Below are 27,433 nucleotides of genomic sequence, written 5' to 3' on the forward strand. Positions count from 1 at the left end.
TGATTTAAACTAGTGGCACAGAAGAAAAGACAGGAGACATCAGCTGCTAAAGAACTTTCCATATTTATTTCACAGAGCTTTTTGTTTGGACCATACACATCTCATGCCAACGCACAGGAGGCATAATACAAAGAAATGCACCAGGTTCTGTGTTGCTTTCCAAAGACACATGGCAATAAGTAAGTTTTTAATGATTTTTTTTCCCAGGAAACAAGACTTCACTTTTGGAACTGTACAAAATTTACACTGCAATGGGCGGCTGTGGTGGACCGGGGAGGAGGGATCGTCGAGCTGTGGAAAAGAGCCTGGGGAGCCATACTATGGTAGAAACTGCATTTAAAAAAAAATACAAGCAGCTTCCGTGCTACAGGATCCACGATGCTATGTTTGTCCTGGATGTGTCTTCCGCAGACAGAGCAGGTGTCTGTGAGCATGAGTCTTTGGGGGAAGGCCTGAGGAGCGCTGAGAGCTCATGGTCCCAGGCGAGGCTCACTGCAGGAAGCTAGCTCATTCACCAGCAACTAGCATAGAGGGTGGCCAACGTGGAGGTGCTGCCAGGCAGACTGGTGGCGGGGTTGCTGAGTTCTGTTTTTCCCTCAGTCGCTGTGTCAGTGTGGTTGGAGCAACTCCTGCAGAGGTAACCAACCAGCAAATCCGAGCGAGAGGGAGCATGCGCGGCTGAGGTGCTTTTCATTTAGCTTTCAGCATGCCCAGAGCCCTTCGACAGCAGGCAGTAAACCACAGCCCATTTCTGCTTCACTCAATTCTTCAGCCCACCGGTTCCAGCTTTTAAAGTGCAATGTTTAAACATGAGCATCTTCCCCCCACCCATCCACACCTGCCTCCACGATGCTAGAGCAATGAGTTCCATGCTGCTCCAGGTAGAGGCTAACAGCAGGCACGCGTTTGCCTGGTGGAGAGCAAAGAGCTGTGACAATGGGATGCCCTACATTGGAGCAGCATACACTTCAGGGGGCCACTAAGGGGAGAGACAGATTACTGTGTGCTTAGTCAATGCAGTTTCTGGTTGGGGGGCATGGGTCATTTATACCAGGCTTTAATCCTTCTTACAGGCCTCAGCCAAATTCCAGTGACTGGAGCCTGGAGGAAGAAGTTCTGGTGCACAGGGAGTTCTCTGGGATACATTTGCTGGTGACCTTATGGTCTAAATTGCAGGGGCAGCTGGCCGCAAGCCACTTGGGTGGCTCAGGGTGGAAGCTACGCTCATCTGGCACTCTGGGCACACACTACAAGGGGCCGTACTTGCCTAGGGGGCACCTGGATCAGAGCTTTGGTGCCTAAAACAAAGACTAGAGAGGTAGGATCGGATTTCCAAAAGCGCCTTAGGAGCACAGGGTCTATGGAAAGGCAGTGGGATCTGTGCTTTGCCGAACCTTGGGCCTTTTGAAAATCCATCCATAGATCTTTATGGAAAAGTCCTATAGGATTCAATAGAACATGACACCCTTTGGCCATGGTAGGGTTTGAACCATCCTTTAGAACTTGTACACCTGCACTAAAAGCTACAGGAGGGTTTAAAAAATATCAGCTTTCAAGATAATCTCATTTTTTATTAGAGTCTACAGCATCTTAGAATCATTTCTATTGAGCCCTGGAGGAAAGAGGAGGCATCAGAAAATCCACTAACGAGAGCGTCAGGGTATGGGTGCACCACAACTAAAAGTGTGATTGACGCAAAGGGAGCTTTCATCTAGCTGGTGTGGGGAACAGTGGTAGTGAGGACATGGCTGGGTGGGCTCCGGCCTGGGGTAGCTGTCCCAGTACAAGCCCACCAGGGACCTTGGGTACATACCTGGGTTGCCAGCCCATGCCAGGGTCCGTGCTACTGGGTCTTTATTGCTATTGTTACCCTCACTAACTGGATGAAAATGAGCCTGGCTTATCTCCCTTCTGACGTAAGTGTAGCGCATACAAACGCATTAATGTCGCACTAACCCCACCATGCCTAAGCTCAAATCTAGCCCTTCCCAAAGTACGCACAGCTCCCATTGACTTCAGGGACTGTTGTATCCCCGGCTCAATTTGACCCACAAAGAGTACCAAATTGGCATGTTATGCGCCTCTTTCTGACACACCCCTACACATAGCTTTCAGCACCATTTGAACCACTACAGAATTCAAGCCATGTTACAGCCGTATGCAGTACAAGGCTACGTAGGCAGGCTGAGAGTTTTCAAAGCCATTTAGTGGGAGAAGACACCATGTACCATTAATAGAGGGTGGTTAAAGTCACTAGACAGAGCTGAACATCTCAGCCACATTATTTCCTTATATTTCTATGTTCTGGGCTGGAGCTGCTACATGCATAAAGCGTCTCAACTCCCTGTTGTTCGCTGGCATTGTCCACTACTTGTACACAGTTCTCTATTTGCACGTTTTATTGCTTGTAATACAGTTAAAGTAAAATCTTTCCTTTTCCTATTTTGATCTAACCTATGTGGCATAAATGGTTCCCTTCTCTTCCCTGGAGCCATTTCTGCTCACTAACGACATGGCTTTTTGTTTCCTTTTCTTTTTTGTTTTTTTTTATTCACCAGCATCGTGAGTGATCCCAGCCCAGCTTTGCTTAGTCAATTGTGGGTGTGTAGCCTCCAGAGAGAGGACAGAAGACTGGTGGTTTGGGGAAGTCCCGCCTTTTGTGTTTTAAATTCATTCCTGCCAAGTTAAAAAGGTAAAACTGTAATAATGCAACCCAAGCACTCCTGTTCCACCACTGATAGATCATTGTCGAAACACCTCAGTTCAATGCTCCTTTTAACAGAGAGAAATCTGGGGATGTCTCAGTACCCCTTCTCCCCAAAAAAACTAATTGTAAAGAAATTGCAATGAATAAACATTGTATCTGCCTCGTTCCTTAAGAGAGATGAGGAAACCATTTTGAATGTGAACCCGTTCAGAAGATTCACGGTGAAAATGGCACCAGCTCACTCGACAGATCTGAGCATGCTTGGGCATTAGGTCCTGACTGCTTATTGGTTCATGGTGAAGAATGCTTGATTCCTGTTTAGAACAGCTGAGCTGGGAGAGCGAGCTGGATTCCTAAGGCATCACCAGCTCCCTTCAGCCCACAGGATCATTGTTATAGAAGAGGCAGGAAAAGCCCAGCTCTGTGGTGACACGCACTGGGGGAGGTAGGTTGAATGTGCAACGCTGGCTTTTGATGCCAACTGAGCAAATCTCATGTGGAAGCCCCAGAAAGAGCGAGAGAGTCTAGTTCAGAGGTGATGCATACGTTAGGTTCCCATTCAGTTGTGTGGCCCAAGCCAGCCTCCACTGAAGTCAATAAGCATCTTTTGATTGACTTCAATGGAATTTGGGTTAGGTGCTTAGAATCCTTTAGACCTGCTTGCACACAAATTAATGCTGTCAGGGAGTCTGAGTGGGAGGAACCCAAATGCTAAGGAGCCAGAGAAAGGTATTAGATGGGATATGTGAAAGAAGGGGACGGGGTGTTGTAACATACTCACATATACAGCTTCCGCCAGCTGCTTTTCTAGCTACCCTCTGCCTCTCTCCTACCCCTTTGCTGTAGTGAGTGTCCCGTCGTCATAGCTGCAGCAGGGGATGTGGGACAGGAGAGGGCCCTCAGAGAGCTGGTCACAGGGCTTTGAGTCTTAGCGCAGATCTTCCCAGCCGGTGGGCTGCTGTACCCTGTGCATCAGGCAACAGTCCCACAAGGGACCATACACCAGCTGGGGATAAGCAGAGTGCAGAATGCTCCAGCCGTGCACCTGAAATGCCCCCACTGCCCCAGAGCCAGGAATGTCAGCTCTGCATCAGCTAAAAACCCCTCTATGCCAGGGAATTCAAAGCCAGGCAGATCCAGCTGCTCTGGCAGCATAAAGGAATCTGACTCTGGATAGGGCCCCTCCTGCTGCCATTTTTAGCGTAATTTTCCTGTCTCTAAGGCCCTTGGGAACACAGACACTATGTTTGGCTAAAGATATTTGATCCAAAGGTGAGTCCGGCTCCCCCTTGGCTGTTAGACATGGTTTGGCTAGGCCACCGTTTGGCTCCACCCAAGAGGATTGATTTGAGATTTGAGGCTATGCTGCGAGTGGACCGAAAGCTGACCCCATGGTGGACCAGGTGACTTCGCATTGCTGCTGCGGGGCGAGCCCTTTGTGAGCACCACAGGTGACATACCACAGGCGCACCCCCCCGGCAGCGAACAAGAGCCATACAATCAGAAGAGTTCATCCACTCTCCAAATCAGCCAGCAGGAGCGCTCCCAGTCAGGCTGGGAAACCCCTGCCAGGGCTCTCCTGCCACCAGGCGCTGCATTTGCAAGGTGCACAGCAGGTGTGTGAGTGAAACTGCAGGGCATGCTTCAAAGCTCAGGTGACAGGGGCCACTTGGAAGGGGTGCTCAGTGTGAGGCAGATGATCTGTGAGATCCAGCAAAGCTGGTGAGGGCTGGCCATATGTTGGGTAGAGAAGGGAAGATCCAGCTGGCCCCTGGAGCCTCCAAGCATTATTATTAACTGTTCATAGGTGCTAGGTGCTGTACAGATGGAGAGAAAAAGACAGCCCCTGCCCTGAAGAGCTTACAATCTAATACCACACCATGCTGTGCCAATAAAGACCTTTCCTCTTGACCTACGTCAGTGTCTCCAATGAGTCCAGCCTACCCAGCCGGCCCCAGACAGGATGCTTGAGGAGAAATGGGGACAAAATCATCTTCATCCACAATAAAAGCTCCGTATGTGGAGAAATCCCAGGAGAGGAAGCGTCACTGAGCAGCTTTGACCCTGTCGTGGTGCACATGTGTGTTCGGGATTGGGCTGCTCAGCCACAGCTCGCCTAGTGGAAAGAGGACGAGTCCTTCCAGCTGCTCTAACGCCGCAGGCTGGGGGGGAAGAGGGGACCTGTGGCTTTTGCGGCTGCATGTGTTTTTGCAAGAGCCTACCAGAGTGTGTGAAGATTTCCAGATGGGCCTGGAGCTAAGTGTGCAGCCCCTCTCGGGTTAGCTTCTCCCTTGCAGCGTCTCCTATTTGACATTCAGCATCTCCATCCTCTAGCAAAGAGCACTGTAACACCCACAGAGCCAGCTGCATGTAGAACATCCGTGCACTCTCCTGCAGCACTGAGATAAACGCAGCTTGGGGGTCACTTCCTGGTGACATGAACCCGAGGGATAAAACCCCTGTGGTGCCGTGGGCAGAACCAGTTCCACCCTTCAGCTGAACTGAAGGCTTCTGAACAAAACAGTCGGGGTGGAGCTAATGGCTATAAATTAATGGAGCAGTCCCATTCCCCAGGAAGCAGGATAATAATCTAATGGGACTAGGCACCCGTCTTCTCTTGCACTAAAATCAACAGTTCTACTGTGTTTATGTCTCTACCACAGATATCTTGGCAGCGTGGAGTCACATTGAAAACCCAGTAGCTAAAAATAACCCTTGAAAACAGAAGATGGCTTTGCTGTCTCTTTTTCACAGCAGGCTCATCCAAAGGAATCACGCACTAGGTGGCTTGGTTGTTTTGAGAGCCATCTTCATCCTCACCACCATTTGGCTTTATTGATTGTCTTTCCATTACACTTTCTCACTATTTGACTTGCTGTCTGATCAGTGGGCAGCCGAGGGGCTTTATCTGTGAGGGAGCACATGGCCTTCTACTAAAAGCAAGAAAGTATCAGTTTATGCACCAGCTGGGTGGAAAATGACCATCAGGGGATGTCTTGAATTATTTCCCATGGACGAATTCCAGCCGACCTTACTCAAGGGCCTCAGAATGAAATCACTTAGGGATTGTCTGCACTGGGAAAAGGTATTGTGTTATAATGTGTTAGCTCCGATAGTGCAGCAGTGTGGTGTGGCACCAGGCTGGGAGTCAGGAGACCTGCATTCTAATCGTGGCTCTGCTAGCCTCCTGGCCTGGGGCACATCCCATCACCTCTCTGTTTCCCCTCCCACACATGAGCTATCTTGCCTAATTAGACTGAGAGCTCACTGGGACAGGGACTGTCTGTATAGTACCTGGCACAATGGGACCTCTGGGCCCTACTGTAATATAAACATTAATGATGTAAAACATGTTAGCACTCAGTGTGGACAAGGAATGTTGGAGTTAGATTCATATCAGCTGATAAAGTTCATTTCCAGAGAACGATTAGTCATTACCACTGACATGATTTTGAACTCTGCAGTTATTGCGGGGTTAACACATTCTAACACAAGGTATTGTCCTGTGCAGAATCTCACCCTTATGCAGAGGGGCCAGTACAAAGTCTTTGCACCACTTAGCCTTATTCTGAGGGCTTAAGTGGCACATAGCCCTTGTGCTGGCCCATTGCACATGGGTAACTTTCACCCATGGTACCTGTCTATTGACCCAATGCTTGCTGTAGGACTGCTCCTTGGCCTGATATCCATTCAACCACATTCCTGTACTTTTTTATCCAAATAGCCAATGTTAATATTCAGTGGGGATGGGAGGAAAATCACATTTTTATACTGAAAAAAATCTTGATAACTTTTCTCCCCCAGGGTTGTCATTATTTACTCTGCCCTTTCGGGTCAGACCCCTGCCCTTGGTAAAGGTATAGTGCTTGGTAAGCGTGGCCTGGCTTTGGAAACGCTGCATTTCCTATCTATGAGGAAGGTCAGTTTAACTGCCCGTGCACAGTCACTTCCTGATAAGAGCAAGGGTTTTGGAGGCATTTATAATTCGTTCAGCTCCAAGTAAGAGAGCGCCAACTGACCTGGAGTTCATAATAGCCAAGATCTGCTGAGCCAGCCAACATGTGCTTCAGAAGCACTCAACCGCAAAGAGTCTTTGACCTGGAGAGAATCAATGAGTTTGTGTTTTACTATGAGCCTGAAAACCTAGAATCAAATCCTTTATGCCAGTGTTCAGAAGGGTGTCTCCTGCCCTCCCACTCCCCAAGTGAAAAGGGAAAAAAACACCACGCTATCATTTCACAGCCCTCCAGGAACCAGTGGTGGATTCCCATTGAAAATAATGGAAATTTTCCGGTACGATATGTCTGGGATTCTTGAAGGTCGCTTGTTGTCTCTTTTGCTAGTTTGAGCACACTTTCAGGCCAAAAGAACGAGTGGGATGGGGTGGGAAGCAGGAGATGCTTAAAAAGGAGGATGATCCATTTCATCAAGCCAAGAAGCAGGACTTGTTGGAAAGTCTGGATAGCCTACACTGCTTCCTGTAGAAATATCAGAGGTTGGTCCCCCAGCCATTGCTCTGAGTGTCTGGCTCACCCCCTGCCCTCCATGTGCTATAATTCCCAAATTAGTGTCCATTGTGTAATCCAGACCATTGAGCAATGGAGTATGGGCAGGAAGGGACGATATGGAAGATGGAGACTGAGGAATTCCATAGGGGCTTCCATCCCTCAAGTCCTGGTAAGATTGTCCTGTCCCATCCATGGAGAAGCTTCCGTTCATTAACTGTCCACTAGCAACATCCCCAACATTGCTGTAAATTCTATTGGTGTGGCCAAGCTCAGAGAGGATCTGATCTTCTGTGAATGAAAGAAGGAAGATTGGTTTATGAGTGTAAAACAGTCTGTGGTCAGTCAGAGCCAAACGCATCTCTTGAGTGACTTCACTGGAGTCAGTGGGGTTACACCAGGAATGAGCTGGGCCAACAGAGCACATACTCAAAGAAAACTGTCCCTCACTGAAGGCCAGTTGTATGGCATCCTGAGCTAGATTCTCACTTGACATGAGCTGGGGGAAGCTCTGTTGCAATAGTGATTCCAATTTACACCAGCTGCACATGTGCTCTCCCCACTCTGCTTAGTACTTAGCCAGAGTAAATAGTGCAACTAATTAAGAATACATTCTGAATGGTACCACAGCTTATTTCTACCCTTTTGCTAACCCCACACGCCTCCCTCTGTTCTTGTAGTGCCTTTTGTACAGTCGAACACAAGACAGGATTACTTTAAATCTTTTATTCTTCAGTCATATGAAAGCTGGTGGCACATAACGGCCTCTTTTGGGGAAGTTCTCTTGATTCTCGCCTGATGCATTCGCCCCAAGGGCATCGTAAACTAATTATGGACCAGGCTTGATACACAGGCACTACAGACCAGTTTGGGAGCCATAGCTGGCTCTCATTAGACCATAAATAACCAAATAATTTCCGGTGGCTTGTATATTTGCTGCGATGATTCAAAGGGGCCATTTTTAAAAGTTAAACTATTGTTAAATGATTGCTTTAAAGTTATCCACTGAGCTGTGCCAGCCTGCAGGTGGCTGCTGGTGTGGGTCTGAGGGGGAGTTTATTAACGTATTGAGGCAGGTGAGTTTCCAGCAGGGACTAGCCATTCATGCAGATATGAATCGCATTGCCAGGGACGTTAGCTCAGATACACTTTTCATGGGCTATCAATCCTCAGGCTTTAGGGGAGGGACTGATCATGAGCAGAGATGAGGAAAATATTTCCCTTCATAATATCCTGTTACACAGTGAGGTGCAGCCTAAGTTCGTTCCACCTTGCCCTGATGCATCCCTACACTAGAGGGACCATTGCTCTAGGCCAGCACGGCAGTTCTTTTTTGGGGAAGTTCCCCTGGGAGCTGCAGACCCTTCGCTGGAGCTCAGAATGGACACATCCTTAGTGAGTGTGTGTCAGTTCCTAGCTCCATTGCTAGAGGGGTTTCTGGCCGTGCATGATACAGGCCAATAATTAATCATTTTCCTCTAGTGCAGAAAGCCCCAAGGAGCCACCAGCCATGAGATCAACTCGTACATCTTCAGATGGGACATCAGTTTCAAGGATCATTCCCGTTTCTGGTGCAAGAGAAATCCAGGCATTCTTCTCAATGTGGGATGCTGAGCTGTGCCTAAGCGCAGGAAATCATCCCACTCTGCAGGACCCTCCTGGGGCCCACCCTTTGCTACAACCCATCTCTTCCCACCTTCACCGCCTCCCCGCCCCCCAGCCTTCCTGCCCTGCTCACCTCGGAAGCTCAGCTCACTGTCACTAACCCCACAGTCCTCCGCAGAGCTCTCCTTCTCGTGTTTGCTGCCCCCGCGGGTCCTCTTCACGCTCTTGTAGAACTGGCCCCAGCGGTGCCGCCCAGCATCCTTCTTCAGCCGTTTTTCTTTGGCCCGCCTGTTTTGAAACCAGACCTGGAGAGACAGAGTCCCAGAAGGCACTGAAAGGAGCACGCACAGGGAGAAAAAGATTGGCCTGGACAGAAAAATTCAGGGCTGGCTCCGAACCTCCCCGAAGTTCAAGATGGTTCAGAGCCAGGAGCCCAGCTCCCCTGCAGCTTAGGGCGCCAAGGCTGGTGGATTCAGAGCAGAACTTTGCCCTAGTCTGAGGGGTTCCAGGCTGGATACAGCGTATAGAAATGGGCCCAAGCCACAATGCCCAGATCCAGTTCTGCATCCAAACTTCCCCAAGGCTCAGACCCAGTATTCAGCGTTTCAGGCCCATAGAGTGGGTCAGATGCCTCCCACCCCATGGCAGATCTCCTGGGGATATGCATCCAAACATGCAGTACCCGTTTTTTGCTGGCATTGCAAACTCACATCTAATTCACTGCTTGCTGCTAATAACCAGGGAGATTTAACTCAGTGGTTCGGATCCTGTGCTATGATCAAGGTGGTGGACAGATGCATCCCCTGGAGCCCTGGGGCAGTGCACATGCTCAGCAGTCCAGCCACGGGCTGTCAGTCACAATATGGGGGCCTTACTGCTTATCCAGCTTTCTGGCCTGGCTTCCTTCTATGCTACCGTGGAATTCAGTGCGGGGGTCGTGCGCTGTCAGGGGAATGTGATGTGCACAGCTTGGTTGGGACAAGGAGGGAATGGAAAAATACTTCAACTGCAGCAGTCTCACCTGCACCACCCTCATGTCCAGCCCCGTCTCCGAGGACAGCTGCTCCCGCACGTGCCTGGCGGGTTTGGGGGAGTTTTTATAGGCATTTTTTAACGTCTCCAACTGTTTGGCTGTGATGGTGGTTCGTGGCCTCTTGGCTCCACCTTCTGAATCATCTGGAACAGAACAATTTCTTACCAGTATGGAACAGATAGCACAAAATAGAAGCTGGCCAATGACCAGCACAGAAGGAAAGTCAAAATCTAAAGCAAGATGCAGTTGATTTTAATTAGCCTTAGCTGTGGCCGGGAGGGGTAGGGATGGGAGATAGGGGGCTTGCAAAATTCAGCCCTTGTTTTTCAGTGACTTTGTCTTGATAAAACGTGGCCTTCCAGGTCTCAGTGTGACGATGCTCCTCTTTCAACACGGAAAGCCTATCTAAGGTCCTTATCTGGTCCCCGTGTCCCTAGTAGCTGAGTGCCATGCACTCTGTAATGTATTTACCCTCACCGCACCCCTGGGAAACAGGGCAGTGCTATTATTCCCATTGTACAGAGTGGGAACTGAGGCACGGATCCTCATAGGTATTTAGGTGCCTCACTCCCATGGATTTCCCTGAGGGTGAGGCACCTAAATACCTTTGAGGATCTGGGCCTAAGTGACTTGCCCACACAGGAAGTTTGTAGCACAGCAGGGAGCTGAACATGGGGCTGCTGAGTCCCTGTCTTGCATCCTAACCACCAGACCATCCTTCCTCTTGTAAGGATGGACCTGAGAACATTTTAATCCTTTTCCTTCCAATATAACAACCTTGCCTCATTTTAAAAGTTCCGTAGTCTACCAGCCAGATTTTAAAAAGGGGTCTCATTAATGAGTTAGGGCAACCCTTCAGCTGGAAAAAGTTCATTGCTCCCACACGTTAGGCACATATCTGGTGGTCATCGCCAGTGTGGACATAGATGGTGGAAGTGGTGCAGTTTTTCTATATCACATAATATTTAAACGTTATTGGGCAACCAAACCAAAAAAAATCATAAAATCACAAAAAGGGCCATAACTTGAAGAAACATAGTCTAATTTTGACCGAAATTGGCAGAAAGCTTTTAAATACAACTGATCATGCAACTATGTCCTCAAACTAGTACTGTTTTGGAAATTTTGGGAAATATTTTGTCCCACGTGATATATTTTATGCATTTTCCTGTACTTTTTTGCCTTCAATTAAAGCAAAAGTCTGTGGTCACATGACAGTATTAGCTTTTTTCTACCATCATTTCTATCTAAATATTTGTCATTATTTGTAGAAAAGCTTTCTGTCTGCTATTTTATGAATATTGGCTACTGTCCAATGATTCCTCCACTGACAACTGATGTTAACACAGTGCACCCCAGGATGAAATGTTTTCAGGATATGTTCCACTCTCTGGGCCAAGACTGGACCTGTGTCTTGAATGATGAAGCAATCTACTGCAAAGCACTGTTAATAATTAAATGGAGGAATCAAAACAGATTTGACGATGACCACCTTGAGAAGGGAGGCATGCATCATGTAGCAAATGTCATGTGTGATACAGGCAGTGTGATGCAGGAGAGTGGGTTTGAAGACATCCTTGTGGAAGCCAGCATCTATGGTGCTTCAGCCATGCTCTAAGAGGGAAAGCATATAACCATGGCATTGGAATCCACAAACGTATGAATGAGGTGATGGCTCACTTGAAGTGGGTAGCACTTGGCGATTCCGTGCACAGTGATGATTCTTCCAGAAGATGAGAAGTGACACATCTTGGAGGAAGCTCAAACGTGCACTGAAGCATTTGAAGATGTGGAGCAGTCCAACAGAGAAAACAGATTGGAAGCACAGAATGCTCTGGCAGGCTTGATGAACAGTGCCCAAGCATTGCACTGGCTCATGGATACTTCCATTACCCAAGGAAAAAACTGTTCAGATACATTTCCATCCTGGAAAAACTACATTGCTCCTAATCACTGATGGATTACATAGTAGCAAAGAGAGGCAATAACAAGTCCATGGAGCTTGAGACATTTGCAGAGATGATCCCACTATGACAGTGTGGTCATATGAATTATGCCAGATGGGTTGTGTAAATGTAGCAGAAGCCAGATCTCTGGAGGAGAAGCCAGATATAGATTGTGCCCAAGCTGATAGGAAGCAGTGTACCAGACTGCCAGACTCTTCAGTGGGGTACTTACACTGTGACATGGCCATTGAGCAATCTCTGAACAAGGACTGTAGGAATCATCAGTGTCTTTGCACAATAAATGAGGCTCTGACCAAGGATTACCTGACTGTACGTTTTAAGGCAGCTGTAACAGCTATGACAAAACAAAGGTGTGGAATGCAGCCTTCAATCTCCACAAAGAAGCAACCATAAAGCACATGGCTGCAGATGAAATTGCTGTCCAAGGTATTATGTTTTGTGACTGAAAGAATGACACATCCTTTTAGCACTTGAACCTGGAACAAGCCCACACAACAGTCACTTTTGAACATTGCAGCATCTACAGTGGGCCCACCTGAAAGTGCAGAAGGTTTGTGCATGATGAGAGAGACTGGCAAATGATAAATGAAGCCGTTCGTAACCAGGAGGCTGCAAAGAGGCAAGGGAGACCTCTTTGAGCCCATAGAAAGGCAAAATCTCAAATCATTTGGTAGTCTCAACAAAACAATCAAACAGAAGAAGAAGCAGTCAGCACAAGCGATAACTATTGATCGTCAGATATTCAGCAAGCTGACAGCTTTTTTGCCCAGTCCAGAGATGTTGCTATCCAGGGTCTGATGACACGTGAGCTGGCACCTGTCCCACTTTCCCTCTTCAACTTGGGTGGATCTCTAAGAAAGGCCCAAAAGAGGAACACACTGTCTTGGCTGGAGAAAAATCTGTCAGTGGTTGAGCTACCAGCATCTGATAAGCCAACGTCGGCTATTCTTGAACTCGGGATGCTTTTGCAGATGGTGTGCAATGATACTGCCAAGTGCAAAACTACTGGGGAGCTGTCTGATCAGCTGCTGCACTCTACCGTCGGACTGCAATGTCCATACACTGCTATTGTGGGTGACAATTATGCAAATGAAGAATCAATCAGATCTGGTGAGAGAGCCCACAGGGGGAATATCCAAATGCAACACATTCAGAGTCCCCACTGTGTTCACACCATTACCAAAGCAATGCTTGCAGATGATATCAAATTCAAAGAATAAATCTAACATTGCACGCTTTCTCCTCAGTGACTGGCTCATGAAGTGTGGACAGAGATTGTCACCTGGTCGCGACATGTACCTTACTGGTGGGTTTCACCACATTGCACATGCAGTGAAAGCAGTGTCTGGCAACCATTCTACAATACCAGAACTCGAGGAAGCAGATTCAGGCACGTTCTTGCATGTTGCTCATGCAAAGCAAACACTCGGAGCAAACAGGGTGCTGATATGGTGCTTGGACTCAGATGTTTCATCCATGTACCTAAAATATTGCTCTATTCTTGGGAGAGTAATTTTTTCAAAACTGGGGTCAGCCAAAAGATGAGACTCATTCCCATGAATGGAGTGGCTGGAGCTGGGAGTAGACATGTCTCAGATGCTGCCAAACATTCATGCTGTCAGTGGTTGTGATGACTCTACTTCAGCTTTCAGTGGCATGGGGGAAAAGAGATGGCTGAAGGCAGCAGCTGAGCACCCAGAGCACTATGTGGTGAAGGAGTTTAGAGCTCTTCTCCCCCATCCCCCTGCCATCACCTCCCCAGGCAGCAGGACCAGGGGGAAGGGATGCTCTACAATGTGTCTCTCTCACCCCCAACCCCCAGTTTCAGGCTTCTGTGTCTATGGCATGCACTGAGACTGCTTGTTCGCAATTTCCCACCCTGCTCTTGGGTGCAAGGCTGTGGTCTACTGATGGTGTCTATTCTGCATTCCCCACCCTGATCTCAATGCTTGTGGCGTTCACAAAGCCAGCCCATTCTCAGCTCTCTTGGTCTTGGTGATGCGTCTGTGGTATGAACCAAGCATGCCCATTCTCACAACCCTTCTCATCCAGTCTCAGGGCTACATGCCGGTGGCATGCCCATTCTCAGCTCCCTTACAGTCACAGTGCTGTTTGCCTGTAATATGGTATATTACATATACCTGGCAAGCAAAATAAAAGGCAAGAAGAGGTTCTTTAAATACATTAGGAGCAAGAGAAAGATGATTAACGTTAATGATAACCAGATACTCAAAACACTATTGACAACTGGGGGAAGGAACGCAAGCCAAAATAGGGAAAGAGTAGGTTAAAGAATGTGTAGATAGGTTAGATGTGTTCAAGTCAGCAGGGCCTGATGAAATTCATCTTAGGGTTCTTAAGGAACTAACTGAAGCAATCTGGGAGCAATTAGCAATTATCTTTGAAAATTCTTGGAGGATGGGAGAGGTCCCAGAAGACTGGGCAAACATAGTGCCTGTGACGGGTTGCATCAAAGAAACCCCCTTGGGGCTGCCAACTGATATGCCAAGACTACTACTGCCCCTGCTTTCCTGCCTGGTTTGAGCCAGACCCGCTAGCTTCCTGCAAACCCAGACCCAGGGTCTGAAGCACGTCCCCTAACAGCTGTAGGCTTAACTGAAAGCAACTTACAGACGTGTTCCTGTCTTTAACTCTCAGATGTCCAGCTCCCAATGGGGTCCAAACCCCAATCCGTTTTACCCTGTATAAAGCTTATACAAGGTAAACTCATAAATTGTTCGCCCTGTATAACACTGATAGAGAGATATGCACAGTTGTTTGCTCCCCCAGGGGTTAATTAATAAGTAAAAAGTGATTTTATTAAATACAGAAAGTAGGATTTAAGTGGTTCCAAGTAGTGACAGACAGAACAAAGTGAATTACCAAGTAAAATAAAATAGAACATGCAAGTCTATGTCTAAGAAACTGAATACAAATAAAATCTCACCAGTTCCAGTAAACTTCCTTTTACAGACTAGTCTCCTGCTAGTCTGAGTCCAGCAATCACTCACGCCCCCCCACCCCAGCTACTGTCCTTTGTTCCAGTTTCTTTCAGGTATCCTTGGGAGTGGAGACGCTCTCTGGGTACGTCTACACTACGGGATTATTCCGAATTTACATAAACCGGTTTAACAAAACAGATTGTATAAAATCGAGTGTGCGCGGCCACACTAAACACATTAAATCGGTGGTGTGCGTCCACGGTCCGAGGCTAGCGTCGATTTCTGGAGCATTGCACTGTGGGTAGCTATTCCGTAGCTATCCCATAGTTCCCGCAGCCTCCCCCGCCCCTTTGAATTTCCGGGTTGAGATCCCAGTGCCTGATGCGGCAAAAATCATTGTCGCGGGTGGTTCTGGGTAAATGTTGTCGGTCACTCCTTCCGCTGGGAAAGCAACGGCAGACAAGCATTTCATGCCTTTTTTCCCTGGATTGCCCTGGAAGATGCCATAGCATGGCAATCATGGAGCCTGTTTCGCCTTTTGTGACTGTCACCGTATGTGTACTAGATGCCGCTCACAGAGGCGATTCAGCAGCGCTACACAGCAGCATGCTTTTGCTTTTGCATGATAGCAGAGATGGTTATCAGCCATATTGTACCATCTACCATACCATAAATTGGTAATAAGATGATCGTGGCTACTAGTCCTTTTGCACTGTGCCATTTGCTGCTGTCATAAGTGCCCCTGGCTGCTCTTAGCCAGGGGCGCAAAAGCCAAAATTGGGAATGACTCCCTGAGTCAATCCCTCCTTTTTGGTATCTAAAAATAGAATCAGTCCTGCCTAGAATATGGGCAAGTGTACTAGAGAACCACTGTATCAGAGAACCAGAGAGCACAGCTGCTCTATGTCAGATCCTGCAGAAATTATGAGCTGTATTCTATTCACAGGGGGTGCTCCTGCAACAACCCCACCTGTTGATTCCGTTCTTCCCTCAGCCTTCCTGGGCTACCGTAGCATTGTCCCTCCACTTGTGTGATGAAGTAATAAAGAATGCAGGAATAAGACACAGTGACTTGTTAGTGAGAAATGAGTGGAAGGCAGCCTCCAGCTGCTATGATAGTCCAGACAGGACAGTAAGGAGTGTGTAGGAGAGGAGCCCAGCATCCCTCTGCTAGTTCAGGGGCAATTGAATCTTTTCTTTACACATGAAGGGTGGGGGCTGATGGAGCTCAGCCCCCTGTTGCTATGATGACGATGGTTATCAGCCATATTGTACCATCTACCAGGAAAAATTAGGGCCAGGCGCCCTTGATCGACCTAACAGATGCTAGTCAGCATGGTTACCAGTCCTTTTGCACTGCCCCATGTGCCAATAGGCTGATGATGAGGACGGATACCAGTCGTTTTGTACCATCAGCCATCCATAGCGTGGGGGGAGCAAGGATGTTGGTGTTGAGTGCTGCACCATCGCGTCTATCTGCAGCATTCAGTAAAGATAGGGTGACATGTAAAAGAGTCAAGAGAGGATTGTTTTCCCTTTCACTTCTGGGGGTGGGTGGGGGTGTGCGTAAATTGCCTAGCTATGCCCTGACCCACCGCGGACACTGTTTTTGACCCTAGAAGCATTTGGAGCTCAGCCAAGAATGCAAATGCTTTTCAGAGACTGCAGGAACTGTGGGATAGCTTGAGTCCTCCTGTCCATGAGCGTCCATTTGATTCTTTGGCTTTCCGTTACGCTTGTCACGCAGCAGTGCGCTGAGTCCCTGCTATGGCATCTGTCTGGAGATATTTAAAAAATAATTTTGAGCACTGATAGAACAGATTTGCCTGCCCTTACAGCGATCACGTCCGCATCGTCCATGCGGGAGCTCTTTCTTTATTTTGATTTTTAACTGCATCACCACCCGTGCTGATCGGAGCTCCACGCTGGGCAAACAGGAAATATTCAAAAGTTCGCGGGGCTTTTCCTGTCTACCTGGCCACTGCATCCGAGTTCAGACTGCTGTCCAGAGCGGTCAGTAGTGCACTGTGGGATACCGCCCGGAGGCCAATACCGTCGATCTGCGGCCACACTAACCCCAATCCGATATGGTAATACCGATATTAGCGCTACTCCTCTCGTTAGGGAGGAGTACAGAAACCGGTTTAAAGAGCCCTTTATACCGATATAAAGGGCCTCTTAGTGTGGACGGGTGTGGCGTTAAATCGGTTTTACGCTCCTAAAACTGGTTTAAACGCGTAGTGTAGACCAGGCTTCTCTTTAGCCAGCTGAAGACAAAATGGAGGGGTCTCCCACTGGCTTAAATAGACTTTCTCTTGAGGTTGGAGACCCCCTCCTCTCTCCTATGCAAAGTCCAGCTTTTAGATGGAGTTTTGGAGTCACATGGACAAGCCATGTGACTGTGCATGACTTAGTTTTTACCAGGCAAGCTATATTCCTGAGAAGGCACAGCTGTGGATTGGCATCTTCAAGTTCATTGTTGGCTTAAGTGGTTTTTGATTGGGCACTTAATTTGCACTTTTCTTAAGAAGCTGACCAAATGCTCTACTAGGCTAGTTAAAATCAAGCAAGTATACAGCCAATACTCCTAACTTCAAATACGAAAATGATACATGCATACAAATAAGATTAATAGGTTCAGTAGATCATAACCTTTACAGAGATATGTTACATGGCATATGTAGCACAAAACATTTTAGTTCAGTCATATATACATCCATAAAGCCTTATGGGAGGAACTGTCACAGTGCCCATCTTTAAAAATGAAAACAAGGAGAACCTGGGGAATTATAGATCTGTCTGCATGACTTCAATACCTGGAAAGATACTGGAGCAAATTATTAAACAATCAGTTTGTAAGAACCTGGAGGATAATAGTGTTGCAAGTAATAGTCAGCATGGATTTGTCAAGAATAAATCAGGCCAAAACAACTTAATTTTCTTCTTTGACAGGGTTACTGATGTAATGGAGAGGGGTGGGCAGTAGATGAGCTATACCTTGATTTTAGAAAGGCTTTAGACACAGTCTCACATGACAATCTCTTAAGCAAACTAGGGCAAGGCGGTGTTGATAAATGTACTATAAGATAGGTGCACAACTGGTTGAAAGACTGTACTCAAAGAGTAGTTATCAATAGTTTGCTGTCAAGTTGGGAGGGCGTATCTAGTGGAGGTACACAGAGGGTCAGTCCTTGGTCTGATACTATTCAATATTTTCATTAATGACTTGGATAATGGTGGGCAGAGTATGCTTATAAAATGTACAGATGACACCAAGGTGGGAGGGGCTGCTAGCACAGGTTTAAAATTCAAAATGACCTTGACAAATTGGAGAATTGGTCTGAATTCAACAAGATTAAATTCAATAAAGACAAATGCAAAGTACTTCACTTAGGAAGGAAAAATCAAATGTACAACTACAAAGTGGGGAATAACTGGCTAGGTGTTAGTACTGCTGAAAAGGATCTGGGGGCTAGAGTGAATCACAAACTGAATATGAATCATAAATGTGATGCAACTGAAAAAAAGGCTAATATGATTCTGGGGTGTATTAAGAGGAGTGTCATATGTAAGAACAGGAGGTAGTTGTCCTGCTCTACTTGGCACAGGTGAGGCCCCAGCTGGGTACCATAATTTAGGAAGGATGTGGACAAATTGGAAAAAGTCCAGAGGAGAGCAACAAAAACGATAAAATATTTAGAAAACCTGACCTATGAGGAAAGGTTGAAAAATCTGGGCATGTTTAAAGAAGACGGGGAGGGACCTGATAACAGTCTTCCAATATGTTAAGGGGTGTTATACAGAGGACAGTGATCATTTGTTCTCCATGTCCAACGAAGGTAGGACAAGAAAGGGCTTGATCTCATTGAAGCTTTCAAAAACAAGGTGGACAAACACCCGGCAGGCATGGGCTAGCCTTACTTGGTCTTGCCTCAGCACCGGGGGGCTGGACTTGTTGACTTCGGAAGTCCCTTCCAGCCCTACATGCCAATGAGGGTTTCTTAGTCTTGCTTTGGCCCATTTCTATGATCATCTCCCCTGTCTGTCAGCACAGTGCCACAAACAGCCTTGGGTGTAGCAATACTCAGCATTGCCACTCCTAACTTTTAGATGCCTGGAAAAAATCACAATGGACTCCCCAAAGCCTGAGTTAGGCCCCTCGGCTCCCGCTTCAATGACGGGAGGGAGAGAGCGAGAGAGTGGCACCTAAGAAGGGGAGCCACAAAAGCCGGCATGCTAGGCAGGGAGCAGCCTAAGCTAGCCCCTGGGAGATGCTGAGCAGAGAGGTTGTGCTAAGCCCTGCCCCTTACAGGGAGATCAGTGCCTAGCTCTGCTTGAGCGCCACATCCAGGAACTCCTCATAGAATCATAGAATATTAGGGTTGGAAGAGACCTCAGGAGGTCATCTAGTCCAATCACTGGCCCAAAGCAGGACCGACCCCAACTAAATCATCCCACCCAGGGCTTTGTCAAGCTGGGCCTTAAAAACCTCTAAGGATGGAGATTCCACCACCTCCCTAGGTAACCCATTCCAGTGCTTCACCACCCTCCTAGTGAAATAGTGTTTCCTAATATCCAACCTAGACCTCCCCCACTGCAACTTGAGACCACTGTTCTGTCATCTGCCACCGCTGAGAGCAGCTTAGCTCCATCCTCTTTGGAACCCCCCTTCAGGCTGCTATCAAATCCCCCCTCACTCGTCTCTTCTGCAGACTAAATAACCCCAGTTTCCTCAGCCTCTCCTCGTAAATCATGTGCCCCAGCCCTAATAATTTTCATTGCCCTCTGCTGGACTCTCTCCAATTTGCCCACATCCCTTCTGTAGTGGGGGCCCCAAAACTGGACACAATACTCCAGGTGTGGCCTCACCAATGCCGAATAAAGGGGAATAATCACTTCCCTCGATCTGCTGGCAATGCTCCTACTAATGCAGCCCAATGTATCGTTAGCCTTCTTGGCAACAAGGGCACACTGCTCACTCCTATCCAGCGTCTCATCCACTGTAATCCCCAGGTCCTTTTCTGCAGAACTGCTGCTTAGCCAGTCAGTCCCCAGCCTGCATGGGATTCTTCTGTCCTAAGTGTAGGACTCTGCACTTGTCCTTGTTGAAACTCATCTGATTTCTTTTGGCCCAGTCTTCCAATTTGTCTCGGTCACTCTGGACCCTGTCCCTACCCTCCAGCATACCTACCTCTCCCCCCAGCTTAGTGTCATCTGCGAACTTACTGAGGGTGCAATCTATCCCATCGTTCAACTTGTTAATAAAAATGTTGAACAAAACCGGCCCCAGGACCTACCCCTGGGGCACTCCGCTTGATACCGGCTGCCAACTAGACACCGAGCCATTGATCACTAGGCAATCAGGTGGGTGAGGCTCTCACCTGGCCTCAGGTAACTAAGCTGTTTCCTGTGAGATTCTTAGGTACCTGCCTAACACCCAACCAGCTGAGAGGGGTGTGGGGAGGAGGCAGAGGTTAGGGCATTCCTCTATCTTGTGTGGGACCCTGGTTCAATTTCCCTTGCTGCCCAATGAGGAGAAGGGTGTCTTCCACCTCTCAGCTGTGGGCACTAATCACTGGGCTTTGGGAATATACTGATGGGGAGGGGGTCCCCTCAGTCTTGCTTGTTGAAGCTGTTCTACTTTCATTAACTGTCATTTGGCCATAGGTGCCAAGCCCAGGGGTGCTGCAAGGCTGGAGCACCCATGGGAGAAAATAGAGGCGACGGGGAGGAGCAGGAACAGGCAGGATGGGGCAGGGTGGGGGCTTGGGGAAAGGGGGGGTGGGCGGGGTCTGGGGCAGAGCGGGAGGGTCAAGCACCCCCTGGGAGCTGAGTAAATTGGTGCCTGTGCATTTGGGCCAACAAAAGAGTGAGATTCACTTTATAGTCTAGTGATTAGGCTACTCAGCTGGGCTATGGGTGAACTGGGGCCAAATCCCCTCTCTGCTTGTTAGGAAGAAGTTTGACCAGGTAACTGCCCTAAGACGTAGGGGATGCCTGGTCAAATGCCTTTGCAGATGAGGGATGTGCCCGGGGATCGCCCACAGTCTGGGTACCCCTGCGGAGAAAAGAGTGATTTGCGTGTTTGCTGGGCCCTGATTTAAAAGTGGAGCAGCTGCTCAGACTAGCCCCGTGACATGGGCACTTACTCTGCTCCTGTGGAGATCTCCCACATCCAAGGGGAGGCCCCTCACCACCAGAGAGGGCTTCTTAGTCTTGCTTTGGCCCAATTAATATGCCATTAAAGCAGCTCAGCTACAACAGAAAAGACATCAGAGTACCTCACAGTCCAGTAGTTAGGCTACTCACATCACAGGTACGAGTTCATTCTTCAAAACCCAACTCATCAAGGGCCTTGAACCACAATCTCCCACAGCGTGAGCTGAGCCCCCAAACCGTGGCTCTATAGACGGTTCAGACTGCCTGTGCCCCAGTTATAAGTTCAGTCAAGTGAACAGCTTCAACAAGAGCTGAAAAGCAGCTCCTGCGTGAACAGCCTCTGCTTCAGTGATCGAGGCACTCGCTTGAGCGCTGGCAGATCCCTAGTCAAATCCCTTGTCAGCAGGTGGGGGTGGGGGATTGAACCAGCGTCAGTTCCCCCCCCCCGCCGCCGCCCACGACATGAGTACCCTAACTACTGGCTATCGGTTATGTGGGGGAGCTGCGCCACCGCTCAGGACACGCGCTGTTCAAACCCCTTCTCTTCATCAGGCAGAGGGTGGCACGTGGGCCAGGCTCTCCCCTAACCTAACCATGGAACAAAATGTTACACAGGAGTGTGGTTAGGTGGCCTCTCTCTAGCCCTACCAGCTCTGGTTTGACATGTGTGCTGGGGCTTAGGCATGAGCTAAGCTGCTGGTGCCTAGCATGAGGCAGTAGGACTCATGCTCAGAAGCAGAAACATAGGTACCGAGGGAATGTTCAGAGCAAAAACTTTGGGTTGGGTGGCAGCCAAGCAGGGGTTTTGTGGATCGCAATGGTGCTAAAACTAGGACTTAGGGCTCACTGTGGCTCTGGCTTTGCGTGCCAATGGTCTGGCCTGAGTGTGCCCCTTCTTAACTCCCCGAATTCTGAGACACACGCAGTCTCAGTTCACTCCTCCTGCTCAGCACTGCACTGCTGCATCAGCACTGTCTGCACCTCCAACTTCAACACTGCTGGAGTTCCATAACTTGCCCCATTGAAAATAACAGAAACCCCCCTCCCCAAATTGTACCCTAATCTAGGGCTTCAGCTGGCATATCAGTGCTCAAACCAATCTGGCACTTCATTTGCATTTTGGAGCACTTTAAAATTAAACACAGGTCATTTTCCAGGCGAGGAAGGGAGCTGCACCTCAGGGCTACATGACCATGATCCCAAATTTGCACCAGTATTGGTACCCAAGCCCTTCTAGGAGCCTACAACCATCCAAGTCAACCTGACTGGCTGTTGGAGCACTTTAAATAGACGTGCTACTGCAGCCTTGGTGTGTCTTGCGCCTGGTAGCATTCTAGGTCTGGCTCACAGCAGCACCACGTTGAGTCTAATAATGCTGAGAGTGTTGGGGTTGGAGCTGTGTGTTGGTCAGATCAGAGGATGGCGACTCAGACACATTCTGTGGGGATACTTCTCATCCCCCCCCCCCCTCCTCCCCAGCTTTGTGCAAAAGAAAAGTGGTTTCTTCCAAGTTTAAGAACAGGTATGAAATCTCAGGTGTGATGTGTCCATCCTTTATAAGCTAGTGTCCATTACCTCCAGCGTGGAGGGCAAAGAGCAGAACCACTCCCAATAATACGACAGTCTAGAAGACAGCTACATCTCTGCCTTATAAATGGTGTTATAAATTAGGACCATTACTTTGAATTCATGGCATGGACAGACCCGACCTAACCTGAGAGTTAATGAAGAACCCAGCAGTAGCTGAATCAAGCAGGCCTTGCTCAGGATCGCTAACAAGATTGGAAGGCAGATAACTGCAGTTTTTTCTGATTCAGCTGCCTATGGCTCACTGGTCTCTCTATTGTACTGTGGCACAACCAGCAAGCATCTCTGGAGAACATGTGCTACGCATTGTTTGTTATGAAAAACCATTTAGGGATCTGGGGCAAAAATCTGTCAGGGGCAGTACTTGGTCCTGCTGTGAAGGCAGGGGACTGGACTCAATGACCTTTCAAGGTCCCTTCCAGTCCTACACTTCTATGAAAAGTGTCATCAACATTGGCCTCCTTCAGGCCGCACCTGAAATTATCAGTCACACATAGGGAATCATGCAACAGTTCAGTATCTTCAAGGGTCCTGCCGATGCTGGATGGGTGGTAATACGGACACCTTGTTTCTCAAATGATGCTGCTACCTGCGCCAGAAGCCAGCCTCACTTTTGTGCCATGTAGTTGTGAAAGTACTTGTGCACCAAGGTGATACAAATGCCACCGGGAAGAGCTGATGTGCTCTGATGCATGCAACTGTGACAGTGACAAGTCCAGCAACAGAGTATTGGACACATCAGAGACAGATTCTGAGGGGGAATAGAAATGGGTCAACTATATACAAATCACTGTGACTAGTTCTGTGAGTAAAGGTAACACGAGGGGATGTTGCATTAAACAGTCCATAGGTCATAGTTATATGTAGAGGTCACATACGACTACATGGTTATACTTTGTATGAATATATTATGTGAATACCAAGATATTCAACTGCCCTTCTACTAAGTCATTACTCTTCTAGAAGTAGATTACATGTATTGTCACTGTAGTCAGTGATAGTAAGAAGATAATAACAGTTATACCGTGTGTGTGTTAGACTTATGTCTCTAACCAAACAGAGAACATCAAAAAATATGTTTTATAATTAGGGGTAAAGGCCTTATTATCTGCATAACTTCATAAAAATAGCAGCCGGAAAACCTTTTCTCAAATCAGTACATTCTACACATAATGACAAATATTTTGATGTGGTATAACAAGTTCATACTGGCCTGTAACCGAAAGCAAAAAAGTACAGGGAAAAGGATAAACTATATCAGCTGGGGCAAAATAGTTCCCGAGCTTTCCCAGACAGTACTCGTTTGAGTGTATCATTGCATGATCAGTTGTATTCAGAAACTTTCCACCAATTTTGGTCAAAATTAAACTATATTTCTACGAGGTTGGGCCCTTTTGGTGAATTTCTGATTTGTTCAGATTGGACGCCCGATAACATTTAAATGTTACATGACAGAAAAACTGCACCACTTCCAGCATCTCTGTCCGCCCTGGTGATGCCCACCAGATGTGTGTCTAACATGGTAGCAATGACATTTTCCTTGCTGACAGGTTACCCTTTGGTGCCCAAAACAGGTTCTGGCTGGTAGACTGTTTTTCCAGATGAATGCCATGGAGGCCTTCAGAAATAATACTGCAAGCTGGGAGGGGCCATGTTTGGTTTTGACCATAAAGCTATATGGCAGCAGTGTGTGGATCCGCATTGGCTGAGACCAGCACAGAACAAGGGTCTTGCCTAAAATGTCCTCTACTTACAGAACCATGTACAGCTCTGGCTCCACCCACACGAGCCACATCCTCTCAGATTCACAGGTGAAATCCCACTGAAATCAGCACAGTGGCACTTGTCTCTTGGACAGGAAACTTTGTGCCTGTCTCTCTCTCTCTTGCCTACTGGCTATTAGACTGTCAAACACCGTGACACCGAGGCCATCGCTAGCCCGGGGAGTCAGTAATGGAATCTGAGTAATATTACATTCATGCCCCCCCGCTCAGCACAAGTAGGCATTGCATCACCCTAACCAAATTGATTAGGTCAAAATAGAGTCCTTAATTAATGAGAAGTCAGGGCTTGTCAACATGAAATCCATTAAAGACCAGTTCAGTTTTAATTTCAGTCAGGCCCCGTTGGGACGTCTCTGTGGATTCATTACTGGTTTGTGATCTATAGTCTCTCTCTCACCCTCCCTCCCCCAGCCTTGTTTTTCACCTCCACTGGCTCTTTAAAGCCCCGTTTGGTTCACATGGATAAATGGGAATTTAGGACCAAGTTCAGCTCTAGTGTAAGGTGCAAGTCCGTTGCCTTGGGTGGTGCTGCGCCTGCCTGCAGCCCAGCTGAATTTGGTTTGTGCTGTCGATGCTGTCCCTGCAGCTCAAACCTAGGACTGGCCTCTCAATGTTAAGCTTCTCCGCATTGTTCTACCAACCTACCGGAGATGTGCCCTTGAGAGGTCACTCGCTTCTAGGGGGAGGGAAATTTGGGGTCTTACTTAATGATTATCTTATTTTACTAACATTGATGACAGCGCCGTTCCTTCCAAAGGACCTCAATGTGTTTTACAAACAAAGGGGCAAATTCTCCCCAGGGTTACACCCAGGCAACCTCGCTGGGAGTGGCGAACAGGCAGGGTTTGGCCTTGTATAGAAAGAGTCACTTCACCAAGCAATGAAGAAATGCAGCACTGTTTAGCAATACACAACAGAGAAGTGTCTTGGGGGCAGGAAACGAACCCACATCATTCCCTTGCCAATTCTCCAACAAGGAGAATTTAAGGTGAGAAGGGATTACCTGACGTCGGAGTTTTGGCCAGGACCCCTGCGCTAACACCCTTTGCCCTTGCAAAAGTCTCATTGCATCTTTAATGGCCAGATGTAGTGAAGACCCCGGATGCATCTTATCCAACAGACAGCACCACCAGCCACACAGTGCCTCCTCCCACCGTGCTGGGGGTTGGTTCTATTTAACAAACCAGAGGCAGTTGTACCAGCTCCTCACCCATCACCACCACTTGCTACAAGACTTGGATTTTCCCTGAAGGGCTCCTCTCAAAATGCTCATCAGGCCTAGCCCTGTTTAGTTCGGGAGATGCGACCAGACTGCAGCTCAAGGTGGCATGATGCTTTCCATATTAGACACCAATCAGCATCTCTAAAAACCTTTAAAAGGCTGGCCCTATGTGCATTCCCATGCAAACAGGATCTTCATTTTCTAAGAGTCAAGCTGCAACAGCTGTCCATTCTGCACTGGCGTTTATAATCCTTTCAACCTGACTGTCATTGCCACAGCAGGATTTGGATTTCAGGTGGGCAACAGACAGCAGGAACTTCAAGATACACAGATCCTGTTTACTTGCAAATGTTCCCAGTTACAAAAAACTGAGGAATACAAGGAAAAAGAGGCTCAGAGCCCAGATTTAGCTGTACAGTGCTTAGGCACGTGTATAGCTTTATGCAGGCAGGGCCGCCTAGAAGGGGGGGCAAGTGGGGCAATTTGCCCCAGGCCCCCATGAGAGTTTTTCGGGGCCCCTGGAGCGGGGTCCTTCACTCGCTCTGGGGGCCCCGGAAAACTCTCACGGGGCCCGGGCCCCCGGAGCTGCTTCTGCTCCGGGTCTTCGTTGGCAATTTGGCGGTGGGGGGGTCCTTCCACTCCAGGACTCGATGCCGAAGTGCCCCGAAGACCCGTGGTGGGGGGTCCTTCCGCCCCGGGACCCGCCGCCGAAGTGCTGGGTCTTCGGCCGCCGAAACCCCAGGCCCCCTGAATCCTCTGGGTGGCCCTGTATGCATGTGAGTGGCCCAACTGATGTCAAAGGGACTGTTTGTGTCTTAAAGTTAGGCCCACGCTTAAGTGCATTGCTGAACCAGGGAATAAGCATAATTATTTTACAGTAAAACCAGATGAGAGCCTGAAGTTCAGCCCCAGAACCAAACATCCCCACAGCATTGGTAGCTGGATACAGTTCAGAATCTGGGTCCACATTCCACAGTTCCTTAACTCAATAACAGACCCTAGTGGGGCCCCTGAAAATCCTAAACATCATAGACAAACCAACTGTCAAAATCTTCATCCAAACACACCCTCATGTGACCCTGAATTTGGCCGATGTCCCCAATCTCTAAAATCAGCTGAACCATAATCCCGGCTCAGACCACCCTGCAGTTGTAGAATTCCCAGTGTCACCTGTTAGGTGTGACCCCTTCCCTGCTCTGTGGTGAGCTCAGCACCTACCATTCTGCTTGGCTGTCTCGTAGTCCTCCTTGCACACCAGGCGCCCATCTTCCATGAGGTAGAACTCATCGCCTGTGGCCAGCTGGCGGTTGCAGATGATACAGGCAAAGCAGTGCAGGTGATAGACAAAGTCCTGGGCTTTCCGGACCACCTGGGTAGGGGGGATTCCTTGTTGACAGGCCGTGCATTTCGTACCAAAACGCCTGAAAGGAGAACAAGTGGCAGATCTGACACGGATGGAGCAACAGTGAGGAATAATGCACCAACTAGCTCGGGAGAGATCTTAGCAGCAGGGGAGTGCTCACTGGAGGGAGCCTGGGAAGGGGGTGGGAAAGAAGGGGCAGAGTTTAAAACTGCAATCAACCTAATTATGCATGACATTTCACACAGCAAGGCTCTATCTTCTTCAGTGTGAAAGACTGGCCTAATGGAGCTGAGGAAGGTTTGATTTTAATGGTCCTTTTAACTAATGCTTATAGGCAGTGCGATTTCCCTGCAAGGACAGTACATATTTCATCCACATTAATACCAAATAAATTCATTACGCGCACGGTTAGCATGATGAATCCCAGATTAATTCAGCATGATAGGGCTGTTACACTGCAATGACACCTGGCAGAGCGCATCTGCCACACAAACGTGTGTCTCAGGCCACGTGAGTGTGTCTGGGCCAGTGACTGTGCCCTGCGGGGAGTGTCTGCATG

General features: G+C 48.2%; 1 protein-coding gene across 3 annotated transcripts in view; it reads right to left on the bottom strand.

The window, feature by feature from the left end:
* Window positions 1–6,425: 6,425 nt before the first annotated feature.
* The window catches only part of LHX4 (LIM homeobox 4), a 77,082-nt gene continuing 56,074 nt past the window's right edge, over window positions 6,426–27,433 (bottom strand). For all 3 annotated transcript variants that reach the window (XM_045028112.1, XM_045028113.1, XM_045028111.1), the window contains 4 exons: window positions 26,730–26,932; window positions 9,839–9,993; window positions 8,951–9,122; window positions 6,426–7,503 (listed from right to left, as the gene is read on the bottom strand). In XM_045028112.1, coding sequence (XP_044884047.1) covers window positions 7,109–7,503; window positions 8,951–9,122; window positions 9,839–9,993; window positions 26,730–26,932 — 925 coding nt within the window. In that variant the 3' untranslated portion in view covers window positions 6,426–7,108. The remainder of the gene's footprint in view (window positions 7,504–8,950; window positions 9,123–9,838; window positions 9,994–26,729; window positions 26,933–27,433) is intronic.

This window comes from Mauremys mutica, chromosome 8 (genome assembly GCF_020497125.1).
Source record: "Mauremys mutica isolate MM-2020 ecotype Southern chromosome 8, ASM2049712v1, whole genome shotgun sequence".
NCBI lineage: Eukaryota > Metazoa > Chordata > Testudines > Geoemydidae > Mauremys > Mauremys mutica.